We start from the raw sequence: 15,200 nt of genomic DNA, 5'->3' as shown, positions 1-15,200 counted from the left end.
TTGTGTTACAGTGATTCGGTATTTATAAAGGTTCCCATTCGAATTTATAGCTATTAAAATATAATGACATTTTGACAATAAAATCAACTTCCACCGATGTCTTGTTGTTGTGTCTGTTGTTATCTCGGTTCTCAGGCCGATCCGAGGCGTTTTAAGCGAGTTATGCGAAAAAGAGTATTTGAACTCCTCACATCGTGAGCTTGGGCCGCCTGTGATAGTGATGACTTTTGGTTTCGCTTCGGTGCGCTTGACTGTCAACTAGCCAATCAAATCAACCGTAGTTTCAGTCTCAGGCCGGTCTCCAGCCGGCGAAGAGTGGGGACAAGTTGTAAATGTAACCAGGCCTTCACTGGGCAAATGGTTCATCCCATTCTATCCATCATGGCGGAGATAACATAAATCAGACGTGATCTTAGCTGCAAGGTGTGGTGAGTTCTTGTCGTAGATTCGTTATTCTTTTTGTTCGAAAATATAAAGAGGCTAGGTTATCTAATACACTAATAACAGGGCCACTTATTTCCATGTCAATGAATAGTATAAAATTTAAATAATAGCATCTTCTGGTGGACCAAAGATTATACAGTTTAATAAGCTCACTCCAACGAAATATTTTAAGGGAGTACCTCCCTGGATTGAAAAAAAAGGCCAATACCTGGTTGCCCGAACAATATAAAAAAAGAACTTTCGTTTCTTGTTGCAAACTCAGATTTACTCACGGAAAAACAAGGGATAAAGCTGGATAAAGTACGTAGATTTGAAATCGATGGAGGTGACAGAGAACACACGTGTGGTCAAAGATGGAACTGACGACCTGCAAGATTCTCTCTTGAATGACGCGCAAACTGACAGGTAGGAAATCTGACAATTTTTGGGGATAAGACAGCAGAGGTGTGACTTAAGTAGAATTTTGCATGCTGCCTCTTAATGATCCTGTACAAGTTGTTTCGTATCAGCCAGCGACCAAACAATCTCAAACCTGAAATCTTGTTTTCTGAACAAATTATTTTTCAAGTCAAATCGTAGCATAAGAGTCCATTTTCTTAAATTAAATAAGATGAAATTTAGGCGTGTAAAATCCAGATGTCTGCCTAAACCATTCATATGCTTGCCAGATCAGGCATGTAAAATTTCAAAAGCGCGGAGTTTTATCAGATAGAAATTCCCGCGTTATGCACGAAAACCAAAAAAATCACGACACGGCTTCTTCTCTGCCACGAACAAGAATCACTGAACATGCATCGCTGAGAGGACGAAACGTTTGCAGGCAAATTACGCTACGGACTTTCCACCTTATCCGACGAATGCTCAAAAGTACAGCGGTCAGAAAAAGCAAGCTTTCACTCTCTTGGAGAAAATCTTCCATCATTCTTTCACAAAGGAACAAAAGATTTTGTTAGGTTATTTGGCTGATCAACCGTTGTAAATTTAATAAACAGACTACAGTCGCAATTACAGCAATTTTACGGCTTCTCGGTTTCATTTCTCATTTTGATCTCAATTTCGTCCCTAAAATGGATCGTGACTACCTCACGAAATTTAAGACGATATGATATGTCATCATTAGCAATAATTTTTATCGCTAATGATGACAGTTTTCCACGGAAAGAATTTGTGTGTCTGAGCAAATGTCTGAACAAATGTCTGAACGCTTAAGCAGACTTAGGATGACTTGGCTTGACTTAGGCTAAGACAGACTTAGTGTGTACCCAACAAATGACGTTCAAGCCCACTGGATAACGAAGCAATTAAATCAGGGGGGAGATAGAAACCAGGTGTGAGACCGAATAGCAATGTTCTCACAACGGTTTTTGAATGATGATGCAGCTTGCCATCTTTTCCCACAAAATGGAAGCTATGGTAACCACAATTATGATGCCGTGGATTCAGTGATTGTGAAGACGTCACAAGTAGTAAAAATGTATATGCATTGTTTTTATCCCAGTATTTTGTCACCATTGTGTAGTTTTAAAAACCCAGTTTGTACTTTTTTAGCGCTGAAATGCAAATGACACTGCATTGTACCACAATTTTTAATGCACTTTGGGATCACAAATGAAGTAAAACAAAGAACGACCAAGTCAACAAACACCACCAAACAAGAGAACATGTACAGCTAAATAATCTAAAATTATTATTTAGCTGAAATTCCGTAAGGCACTTTATATTCTTTTCTTTTTTCCGCTTTCTTTTTACTGCAATCAGTCTTTGTATTCATCTTGAAGTCATTTATTAACTTCTTTTTTTTTTTTGTTACTTATCGTCTTAAATGTATGTATAGCTTCTTTATCCATGAATAACGTAATGTTTGAAAGGACATGAACTTAAATTGCAGAAAAAGAATTAAATTAAACAAGCAATATATATAAGTATTGTTAACAAGCACCGTGAGTATAATTTTATTAAGTATCTGTATTGTATTTTAAGTTCAGTTCTGTAAGTAACAACATTGTATGTAGCCGTCTTTTTATTTTTCTTCCTTGTTTGCAATAAACTATTAAAAAAAAAACATGTAGCTCCGACCGGCACGGGAAAATTCGATCCCCACGTTTTCGTTACCATTTCCGTAATTGTTTGATTTCACAATAAACACCACATCCATCTTGACAATGAGAACCTTTATGGACAGGGCTCACCAAAACCCCCGTCCGGTCGTCCGGGACAAGTAGATTTTCCTGTCGGGCAAGTGACTTGTCATGCTCACTTGCCCGATGGGCAAGGGCCCAGCAGGCAAACCATTAATTAACTTAATTTCTAAAACAAAGATTTTAAAACAAAGCAGTATATTTTTGGCCTATTTGTCATGGGTAATCAAAGTTTATAAATAAACTTTTACAAAAACTAAAGAAGCTTATTTTAATAAATAAACAGGCAGGCTACTTTAAGACCTTCATTTTTAGTGTAGTGTTTACTACACTAATGGAGTTTGTTTGGTAGGAAAGCGAACGCTACGCCAGACGTAAACAATCAATTGCGCGGTCAAGTGGAACAAGCACGTAGACATGCATATGCAAATTAGGCGGGAACAGGCTTGTCCACGAATGTTCTAAAGCAGGGTTAAAAATTTCGCGACAGGGAAAAAAGGTACTCACAGCGTCAGATAAATGTACTGCACCAAAATAAACTAATAAAAAAACTTCCAGCCAGTGTACAACCCTGTGAGATGGTAACAGATTCACGCGAGTAATAACGCAAACAAAATACTTAATGTACCGGTAAGTTCCTAAGTGGATTCCAGAGATACCGGCAGTAAAATGAGAGGAAATTTAAAACTTACAAAGGATACACGTCATGCAAACTAGCAGTAAGAGATTAGAATTTGAGTTCTGAGCAGTTAATGGAGAGGAAAATGGTCATCACAACATTAGATGAATGTACTGCACTAAAATAAACTGATAAAAATCTTATAGCCAGTCCCATCTCCGTGAGATGGCAACAGATTCACGCGAGTAATCGCGCAAACAGAATGGATTCCAAAGATACCGGAAGTAAAATGAATAGACATTTTAATGTCATTTTTTAATGTTTACTTTATAAGTTTTAAAAACTTATAAAGTATTTAAACGTCACGCTAGCTAGCAGTAAGTGATTAGAATTTGAGCTTGCCGTGACGTCAGCCAGGTAGTAAGTTCATACAGAGTTCATTATTGAAGAATGCCACAACGCTGACTCGAATTAGCTACCTTCTTTAGTCACTGATCATGAGGTGATGTGCTTAATTTTTGTTTAAACAAATTAAAATTTATAGTTTGCTAAGTGATGCCATTTAACTACCTCCTGTTTATTCACTGCAAGATCTGAAAAACCGTTGTCAATGTGTTGGGGGAAATTCTTCTTGAGACAGATCACGTTATCGAAGAACGTGGCGTGCAGGGATGACTCGAATCATTTTCAATAAGAAAGTTACCTTCTTTAGTCACTGAGGTGATGCGCTTTAGTTTTTTTCAAACAAAATCAATAGTTTGCTAAGTGATGCCATTACTACCTCCCTTAGTTACTGCAAGATATGAAAAACCGCTGTCAACGTGTTGGGTGAAATTCTTCTTTAGACAGATCATGTTCTCAAATAACATGACAGACGTGTCTCGTCTGACAATTGCCAGACAAACAAGCTCGACTGGTGATGAGTCACGTGACAACTCTCTCAAACACTACACTGTCCGTACGGACCGCTCGTTGGTTCTTATTTTCTATAGAATCAGCCACCCAAAAAGGCCAAACAGCAATTATATTGCATCAAAAACTGTTCCAAACAACGATTTGATGCGAAATGGTTCTCAATGGTTTTCAGATTTGTCGATTGTGTTGCCAATGTCTCAAAACACATTCCAAAATTTTTGCAACGGTTTTCAATGAAATTTTCAATTCATTGAAGAGGTCATTGAAATGTGTTGTCAACATTCCAAAACACATTGACAATGTTTTCATAATGCATTCTCGATGTTTGAAAATGCATTGAAAAAAATAGTGAAATGGTGTAATGGTTGTTTCCTTTAAGGGTCGTTCGAGCACAATTTGAGAGTTACTTGCCCCATGGTACAGAATATACCGGTAAGCTGGAATTCAAGTTTTTGTCTAGCCCTGATGGAGATATTTTCTCTGCTTTAAAAACACAACTTGGAATACTTCTTGTACTACTATAAAAAAAGTTAGCGAATTATCACACTAGCCGTTTTGGCAAGTTCAAAATGAGAGGATCTTCTCTTTTTATTTGTTTATTTATACAGGAACATCTGATTTAGCTAACAAGCTAGTTTGAACAGCATCCTGTCTAAATCATACAAAAATAAATAAATACTAAAGAAAATCGTACAAATTACATTATATTACTAGAACACTACATTAATAATGAGATGAATGAACACCCCGATGATTGCTTTGCAAGAGAATGTATGGGAAGCTGCTTCCCCCCTTGAATTAAATGCTGAAATTGTTTTGATTTGTTGATAAAAGCATGATTTAACAGCATTGTCTGTCATGAAAATTCAAATAGTACATTTTCTTCAGAGATTTGCTGCTATTGAACAAGAGTTTTTATTTTGTCTAAGACTTTCCATTATTGTTGTTGTTGTTCAACCAAGTTGCCTTTTACTGTAGCATGACTTCGGATACATGATACTGAAATGCCTGTTTTTTAATTCTTAATTCTAATACTTATTCTAATTCTAATACTTTTCTACATAACAGAAGACGATTCTTTACTGCCTAGAATCACTTAGAAATCTTGAAAATTCAAGCAGTAACAAAGTAACGCCACTTGTTTCACCTTCGTAGTCATGATCGAAAATATAAAATAACGGATTGAAAATAAACAGCGACAAATGCAATATTCATTTACAAATTTGTGCTAGTATTCAATATTCTTTTTTTCCCTTTGCTTTCCAAATATCTGAGAGCTGATACCTATCAAAGAAAGAGCAAGTTTTGCTGGTCTTATCACTTCTCGGCAAGTGCACATCTGTTGTTGCACAGTTTCCACTATCAATTCCACAATGAAGCGACAGCAATCCTTGCTGTCCTCTCAATTTGTCCGTTAAAAATGAAAACAATCACAAAGGCAAAGAGGTAAAAAATAATAACACAAGTGAGAAATATTACTTACACATATAATAGTTCAGTTTTCAAAAACATGCAAAATGCAGAAAATAGTTGATTGCTTAGTTGACTGCAGAGCTCTGACGCGTACTGAAGACAAAGGCAGCTTTCAATTCTTTGTCAAATTCTTCTCCCAAGTTCGTAAGTAAGTTAAACGATAGAGAATTTTTCGGTTGTTAAAGGGACATGGTCAGCGTTCTTACCGCGCTGACCCGGACACTACCGGTAGTTTTCACATCAGAAATCTGCTTCAATCTTCGCAACACTGAGAAGATTGAAGCATATTTTTTAAGGTTCTCTATGCATATTTTTGATTTCGGGTTGAGGTAGTCTCCCTCGCAGCCGTTTTTAGTGTCGTCACGCAACATTCCTCCCCACAAATGGCTGCTCACATTCGAACAACATTCCTTTCCCTTTGTTTCTTATGTGAACAATCACAGCACAGGAGATTGTAATCGACATGTTTTTCCCGCGAACTGGGTAGTTGCAAAGAAGAACATTTTGATGCGTTTAGAAAACGTTGGCAGTTTTTTTCTACGGAACCAGAAAGCATTGCAATTCATTTCAATTTTTTTTTCAAAACATTGTCAACGCGTTTAGAAACATTCGAAAAAAATTGACAATGCATTCGATATTCAATGAAATCACTGAGCATTTAGAATCATTCACGGGACTGTTGTGGCAGCTTTTAAAATTCTCTACTTAACAGCGTATTTTTAACTCACTTGCATGATTACAAAGACAATGTTATTTCGGTTTGAATTTGGAGCAGAAACTATTGATATTGGTATTGATCGGAAATTGTAAACATTTCGAGGCTTTCCCACGGCATGGAGCTGCCGCGGTTTCTCCACTGCCTTTGTCGACTATTAATAAGCGTTTCGTTCTTGGAATTCCCTGATCCTTAAAGATTCCCTTCAATTCAGTTTTAAGCTCTTGAAGATGATCAGAGGCCAATTGAAACGTTATCAGGTCTTATAAGCCGTCGATAGCACACTTTGCAAACTGACAACTCGCTGGTCACTGAATAGCAGATCACATTCACATCCAGACATGAACAAATCAGAATAATCGCCAGAAAATCGAAATGGTTCTCAACGCATTTGCATTTAAGCTCGAAATTTGAAATGTATTGCTAACAACAAAGCCTCTTCGACATTTTCAACTGAGAACTCCAAGATAAATCACGCAAAGCGATTGGTTAGATTACTTTGGCGGGCACGGTTCACAAGATATATAAACTGAATGGTGATTGGTTGAAATGGCGGAAAGGAATGTTGTTCGAATGCGAGCAGCCATTTGTGGAGAGGAATGTTGCGTGACAACACTAAAAATGGCTGCGAAGGGAGACTAGGGTTGAGGTGGACTTTTTCAAAACGCGAAAATTAATGTCCAGGTCAGCGCGGTCTGAATGCTGACATGACGCTGACACGTGCCTGGACATTTCGCGACCTCTCAAGGAAAAAGGCTTTTGGGGAAAAAAAAGGCTAAGGCAAAGAATTCACCAGACAGACGGAAAGGCAAGCAGAGCGGTTGAGGGAAAAATGAAAATACTGTTGCCAACGATGCTGGAACTGATCCCAAACATGCCGTTGATACCGTAGGTTCACTAGAACACAAATCTTTAATGGCGGACTCGAAAACAGCACTTTTGTCAGACGGGGAGGCTCCACCCCGAGTTCTAACCCCTTACCCTTGTATATACCATTTTGACAAAAATTGTACCCCTTTCGTATACCTTTAACTGAAAAAAGGTACCCCTTTCATGTACCTAAAAGACGTAGCGTGGACTTAAAACAGGACTTAATATAATAATAATATAATACAGGCATAATTTGCGTCTGTTCGAAATATTTTAATAAAAGGCCCTTTTACACCCTTTCATATACCTAACTCGTGAAATCCCTATCCTCTTGTATTCCTGAAGCCTGAAAAAGGTACCCCCTTGGACAAATTAAATTTAAATGCCTTCTTTAACTAAAGAGCAAAAAAACAAAATTTTGAAAATTTTGATCAGATTTCGTTGAGAGTAACCTTAAAAGAAGCATCCAGAATACATCTTTTCAACAATGCCATTGTGAATGCTGAGTATTCAAAGCAAAGAAAAAAGAGCTGCAGCGATTCACAGCAAAGACAAAACAGGACTGCCGATTCTTCAAGAAGTACGTCATGTAAGCGGCAGCAAATGTATCCCCTTAAAACAACGGAAGATACCTTATTATAGGAATATAACGAAGCATTTTAACAACGCGAACAAAATGTACGCGTAATAAAATTAACGCGAATTGTCAAAAATTATGTTGACATGCATTTAATTAACGCGAATTTGATGCGTACTAATTTTTATAGCAACCTGCGCTATTTAAACGACAAAACAACAACGTCCAACAGCAGAACTTGAGGTTGAATTCTAATAAACCATACACAACAAAAATACTTAAACAGACCAAATAGTGACTATAATATTATTTATAAATGAATGGATCCAGGAATGGAATACATCCCGTCCTTGTGCTTTCCACTGCCTCTGTTATTTCTACAGCTTTGACGGAAAAGTAGATGTCGTTTAAACATAATTTTTCCGGAAATAAAGGTGTCTCAAAATAACAATGCTGAAAAATAGTGTGATTTCAATTAACAATGACGTAAATTAAAGTACAGTAATTAAATTTAGTAATTTTTGACATTCGCGTTAATTACATGTATCGTTATTTCCTTTAATAAGGTATTTTATGCGATTTTTCTTAGGCTGTATAGCAGGCGAGAGAGGTCTGTAAGGCCAGAATGAAGTTGTCACGAAATAAAATTCAACCAGCATTTGGACAACACTCTGTTCCATGTAGGTAAACTAGAAAACGGCTGGGATTTGCCGGAATTTCTTTACCAGTTTAAAAGGTTTTCTTACCTGCTGTGCTGAAAACTAGGGAGAACACTGCAAAAATCCCCGTGTGTATACTCGATATGTTATTCTAACACGTGCGACACTTACGCATAATGGCAAGTGAGCATTATTCCCGCTGACAAAATGATCGCAGTGCCATTGACATTTGTTTATAGCGGTTGCCAGGGACTCTCCTTTTGTTTTATTGGAGGACACGTAGCACGCTCGAAATACGCCATTTAACTTGTATCTTCCTCGAAATTAGTGTCCCTGAAGCCAATGCAACATGGACAACAGAAAACAAACATGATGGACAAGAATTGTGCGAACGAGGACTCAAAAACAAGCAAAATTTGACGGATTCTCAGCACCTGTAGGGCAAAAATAATATTATTTTCCACTCGTTTTATTTAATTCTTTTGAAATTTGGCAGAGTTAACAAACACAAATGGAGCTATCCTCCCTTACTTAGCCGCCATGTATCGTTGCTTCGGATCGATATTATGGTACGTCATGTGTTTGGTTTAGAGAGGTTCAATTAGTTTTTGTTTGATTAGCATTTGGTTGTCCGCTAAGTCACACAAGAAACCTTTTTTAAATAGTATTAAATCCTACAAAGAAAATCACATTTATTTAATATTTATTTGCGTGACATTTTTAGGTGTTAATTTTCACACCTTTTTGATGGGTGATGGGAAATTGACATTTTTGACTTTAAATTTGGATTCTATGGTAAAAATTACCTTGGGATAGTGTTACTAGGAACTCATACAAAGTTGGTAAATTATTTTAAAATGGCCTCATTTTACACCCATCTGACCTGTATGTACTACCAGTTAATTTTTACGTTTTGAAATTCTGCTTGAATGAGTGTAAACCTTAAAAGTGAGTTGAAACTAAATTAAGTGGTGTAAAGTTAATTTGCGACGGCTGTCAGGTTACCGGTAATTGTTAAATAAAAGTCTGACATGTATTTTGTTTTTTTCTTTATATAACCAGTAGTTTTTCTTTTACTGCTTGTTCAGTTCCAGGGTACATGAAAAGTAATTTATTCGTCACAAATAAAGATTTGCATGTTCAATCAAACACTAGCCTGTTGCTGTAAATTCCTTCCGTGAGTGGTCACAGAGAGCTTTGCCATAGGCAGACTTTGACTGCAAACAGAGCTCATCATTGATAGCCAAATTGTAGCTATATTTGGCAGGCATATGCATAATAGTAACAACAATGATGACGATGACAACATCTAGACAGGGTGACGACAACTATGAAAGTTACTGTTGTATGGTGGTTGTGATAAGTTGCTGTAAAGTTCCTAAAAGACTGCTACATGTACATTAATACAATGTATATACTGGCTGTCTCTAAACATCTGGTTTATTGTATTTTAGTTCTGTGTTCAAGGGAAATAGAAGCCATGCACAATTGGAAGATCTTGATTCTTGGAATCCCATGTCAGATGATTATCAGTCTGAAGCATTCAACAGCTATAAGGAACCAAGCATAAGTGATTTAGTAAATGCATTTCCAGGGTATGTATAACTATGACATTACAGGCACCTCAAAACTGAGCTGGGGAATGTGCAAATTATTGCTATTACATGTATAATAATAAGAAACGTCAGTTTAGTATTTTCTTTCAGTCGCTCTTGTGTGTGATTTGTGTCTTTCAATCCAGCAATTGTTACCAACTTGCACTGCAGTAGCAAGCTTTGTGATCTATTACGTGACTGCCACGTCAGTTTAGTATTTTCAAATTGAAAGCGAAATAAATATTTTACAATAAAATTGAGCTATCTTCAACTTCTCACTGCCCATCAATGCCTCACCCAGTGCCCAGATGCGATAGCCACTAACACTAAACCGCACGCTACAGTTTCGCGCACATTTACAACCCTCAAAAATAAACACAAACAAGTTTCCATTTTATACAAATCAGATTAGATAAAAAGACCGGGGGCACTTTTAGTGTCAACTACCCCTAGTAATAAGAAGTTATGTAACTGGATGGATTGGACAACAATTGAGGGAGTAATCGCACAGTCAAGCAATTTCAAAATCTCAATTGCTACCATAGAAACTTGTGTATAAGCCCCACTTTTTTTCCGAAATTTTTGGCTCAAAATCGTGAGTGTGGCTTATCTACGTTACCAGTGCATGCAAACAGGGCATCTGATAGGATGTGGTGGTGCGGCCGTGCGGGTCCACATAAATCGCTCACATCTGAGCGTTCCATATAAGTGACAAAGCAGCTCTTTACTATACTCAAAAACAAAAATAACAAAGAGACTGATCATTTTAAAAAAGGTTTTTTTTTCTCAAAACAGTGACGCTTTTTGTCCATGAACAATTTTCAACCTACAGGCGTTCCACCATTCCCGTCCCCCTAGCCCATTTGTTTCTGTTAACTGGCTTGGCACGAGAAAACGAAGGGCTCTTCGTCTTGGGACATAGGATTTTTAAATTAATTCGAATTTTTTATTGGCTTTTTGGAAAAAAATTAATAATTCCTAAACAGAAGTAAAAAATGCAACGACTCTCTCATACATTCTTTTGAAACATCATGACTGCATACATGAAGACTGGAAGTTCTAGAATCTAGGACTGGAAATCCTGTCTCTCCAGAGCCCTTCGTTTTCTTGTGCCAAGGCTCAGCCGCCTAAGAGAAACAAAAGGGCTATGGGGACGAGAATGGCGTTCCACGTGTCTTTTGGGATGTGCCTGGATACTAGTTCCAGCATTGGAACAATTGCCTGGTTACTAAGCTATGAACGTTATCAAGAACACAACAACTATAAAATAATATTATGTCCCTTCTTCATGCAAAATTTGATGTAAAAAACTGTAATGAATGAAGAAACACCTGTCAATGAATGGCAGATTGGAAAAGATAAAAAAAAATGTCAAAGTTGGCAGAAATGACGTTTACACACTGTACTACTGGTGTTTAAACATCTTACTGAAAGTAAAAATTAATAATTAAAGCAAATTAACAAGAAACATAAAACATCATTTTCATTGATCAGCTCCATATCATTTCTGCAATATCCTTTGAGTCTCTGAGTTAAATTCTTTATGCTTTGAACCTTGTTATATCTCTTTGCTGATTAAGTGTAATCATGAAATAGAATCAGGAGAGTTTTGGCAGTATTGGCTGGGGGTTGTTGTGCCTACCCCTGCCACAAGCTTTGTGCATAAGTACTGCGAAACCCAGTTTCAGGCTTCAGACATGGTAAATGAAACAAGAGGGTATGCTTAGATACCTGGCTGGTGTGAGAAATAATTCATTCAGCATGAGAGCATAAGATTACATTTGTTTGCGCAAGTCTTGCCATCAATGTGTACAGCTAAAGGTGGCTTGTTATGTTTAAGGCATCCCTGTCTTTGGTGTTCTATCAATGTAGAAATTCGCTATACTAAATTTCATTTTCCTACACGAAATATCAATCAATATTTCAATGAATTGGCCTTTTTTTGTTTCATTTCTGAAGTTATTGTTTTGGATTCGATGTGAGCTATTAACACAGTGGGGACTACTATCCAATCAAAATAACGCTCGTAACCACAATTTCAACATGTTCAAACATCAAAAATATATTGTTATAAAGACGAACAGTTTTTGAGATTCGTTATCAATATGAATAGCAATACCTGACATCTGCAATACTTCTAAGTTCGAAAATATAGCTAAAATATTTGAGCTATATTATCTACCTTATTGTTAACTTTGTAAATGTTCCACCAATAAGAATGTTTACAAGAACAAACAAGACTGGTTGTCTTCATTCTCGACCAAGGATCTTCTTGAAATAATTTCACAAATCCATCTCTCCTCAAATGTTCCTGCCATACTTATCACTTACATGTATATTATTATGCTTATCGTTCCACGATCCAGAAATGAACCACTATTTGTTTTTGAAATAGCTGCTTTTTCAGTTAGTTTCTAAAAGGTTTTTTACACTCTGCCAAAAATTGTTTTTGCACAATATTGTTCTAAATGGGTGACTAGTTAGTAGCTGAAAGAGTGACTTATTTTTCCTGTTTTCTCTTTCTGTTAACAGCAATTTAAGCCAGACATCTCAATCGACTACAAAGTCATCCCTAAAAACTGACCAAAGAGATGTTAGACTTTTTGTTGGAAGGATTCCTCAGCAGATGACTCAGGTACAATATAGCGATTATGTCCAAGCCATAAAATTGGAAAATAAACCTTCTTTAAAGCAGAACAGTTGTTAACGTATCACAAATTAAATTGTCTTTTTTACTAGTATTGTTTTAAATTTTACAATTTAGAATGTTAACCATAATTTCTGGCAGATTTACCTGCGGGTAATATATTAATTTTTCATTAAGCTAACGTTGCTGCGGGTAATAGGATGGTGAAGGTTATCTGATAATTTTTAAATCGTCCCTAAGTATTAAACAATAATTGAAGGCCCACGGCAAACAACGGCCCCTGGACTTTCTGGCTAAATCAAACATTATCAAAACAGCTCCAAATTGCGCATGCAGGTTTGTTTACGTGTGCTAAACACTGTCCTTTGTTTCATTTTGCTGGTTTTTGTTTCGTTTTCGAAAAATAACATATGCAAAAAAGAAAAGATTTTGTAGCTTACATTGTCCACAGTAATCCAGCAGTAGACATTTTTCCACGCATCGCGTGTGCAAATCTTGCCTCGAGGAACTTTATTACAGTCGTCCGGGATGTAAAAACAGCGTTTCAGAAACCAACTTTGCTGAGCCGCCATTATTAAATTTGCTCGCAGGCAGTAGCAGCGAGGGACTGGGACTCGCTATTCTATTGTGACGTCTTAAGTCACATGTTAGGGATTCAAGTACAGAGAACACAAAATGGTGCATTTCTTGAGGAAATAAACTACCGGTACTGGTTCGTTTGAGTGCAAGTGCGTCCACTTGGCGGTTGAAGGACATCATTAAGTCTGAAAACCCGTAAGTCTCACAGAGTGCAACCCGACTTGCATATTCTAAACTCGTTGCCAAAAATCAACTGCTCCAACCCAAAGCCAGCAGAAATGGATGAATGATTGTAACATCACAAATGCTGAAGATTTCAAATGGCAAAAGACGTACCAGCTAGCTTCAAAGTGCTCAAAAAGCACCAGACTGAAAGAGTTTCAATTTAAATTTTTGCACCGAAGAGTATCAACAAACGATTTCTTGTATAAAATAGGAATTAAAGATGACTCTAAGTGCTCCTTCTGCCGTGAGGTGCCAGAAACATTAATTCATCTTTTCCGGAAATGCCTTAAAATGGAATCCTTCTGGGCCGATGTGACATCAAGGATGACGCAGTGCAAAATTAATCCAAATAACAACTCATTGGAGTGTACTGTTGCTATGGGTTTAACACCAGATTCATCTCAATACTACAATCAAATCAATTTCTGTTGCCTGCTTGCCAGACACTTTATTTGGCTTTGCCATACAAAAGAAACTACCCCCCACATAGATGGTTTTCGGCGATATCTTAAACTTGCATATGAAACAGAACAGATGACAAAAACCACTACTCCGAAGAAATGGGAACTTTTGAAAATTTCATTTAAAAAGGTCAAATAACCAAAGAAAACCCTTGTATCCCCTGACATTCCACTTTCTACCCCCACTTGCCTTGGCAATGCCACCAACAGCCCTGCATTTTTTAATTTCTGCCACCATATTGATTTTGTCCTCTTTTTCTTGCCCCTTTATCGTTCTTGTGCTTATTATTTTCCTATGGTTAATTAGTGTAGAGATTTGTAATACTTCGTTTCGTTAAATGTTTGCTTACTTTATTACATTGTAATTTTTTTTTTTTTTCCTTGTGTGTATTGTATTGTTGTAAGCATTAATAAAAAAAATAAAAAAAAAGTCTCACAGCATTTCTCGAAGAAATGAGAGATGTTCGGCCTTTGTTTTGTACAATAGTGCTGTTTAGCGCTCAAGAGAAAAGTTGTTCGACAAAGGCCGGTGGAACCAAGTGGTATAAAATAAAGTCTAAAAAGACAGATCTCTTGTCGGGAACTATGTCAGCGTGAGTTTAGCAGTGTCCCCTTGGGTGCTGCAGCGACAAAGTTGCCGAGAAGCAAACTGGTTTTAGATTCTTTAGATGTTTCGCAGGCCACGTTCCCTTCGCAAAAATTTTTCTGTGCCTCATTAAATATTCATCAATCAATCTATCTATCGATTCGTGCAAACGAAAACCTCAGAAGTTTATTGTGTTTTCGCAGGATTTTGTAGATGTGTGATGATGTAAGGAGTGGAGCTAGAAGTGAGAGCAAGCCGGCGGCACTTAACTGAAAGCAAAACTAGTATAATGTAACAACGCGAGCAAACGTATTCAATCAACAATCAGTCTTTATTCCACTTTCACCTCAAATTACAGCTAACGGTAACAGATTAAAATAGTCTTGCCCGAAACAACAAAAATTAGCTAACCGCAAGCAGACTGCAGTGAAAGCTAGCTGCAAGCAAACTGGTGTGAAAGCTTACTGCATTAAAAGCGCGATCTAAAGGTTGAGGCTGACTCTGATCCTAAACTTAACTTAAAACGGCTTAACCCTAATCCCTTGGGGTTAGAGTTTTAAAAGCTTTTTTGTGTGTGTGTGTGTGTGTGTGTGTGTTAGGGCTAGGCTTTAGGGCTAAGTCTGTAACCCTAATCTGAAACTCTAACCCCGACCCTAAGGCCTTGGGGTTACCTTTTGCGTTAGGGCTAGGACTGTAA

The 15,200-nt window shown here is 37.2% G+C and overlaps 1 protein-coding gene across 3 annotated transcripts in view; it reads left to right on the top strand.

Annotated features, from left to right (window-relative positions):
- Positions 1-194: 194 nt before the first annotated feature.
- The window catches only part of LOC144643043 (tudor domain-containing 6-like), a 31,583-nt gene continuing 16,577 nt past the window's right edge, over positions 195-15,200 (top strand). For 2 of the 3 annotated variants that reach the window (XM_078502168.1, XM_078502166.1), the window contains exons 1-4: positions 195-428; positions 707-849; positions 9,865-10,005; positions 12,538-12,640. In XM_078502168.1, the coding sequence (XP_078358294.1) occupies positions 764-849; positions 9,865-10,005; positions 12,538-12,640 (330 nt within the window). In that variant the 5' untranslated portion in view covers positions 195-428; positions 707-763. The remainder of the gene's footprint in view (positions 429-706; positions 850-9,864; positions 10,006-12,537; positions 12,641-15,200) is intronic. The other variant, XM_078502167.1, reaches the window with a different exon arrangement.

Source organism: Oculina patagonica, chromosome 2 (assembly GCF_052425735.1).
Source record: "Oculina patagonica isolate OP01 chromosome 2, crgOcupat, whole genome shotgun sequence".
Taxonomy (NCBI): domain Eukaryota; kingdom Metazoa; phylum Cnidaria; class Anthozoa; order Scleractinia; family Oculinidae; genus Oculina; species Oculina patagonica.
Note: the sequence above shows the minus strand (reverse complement) of the source record. Positions and strands in the feature narration are given on the sequence as shown.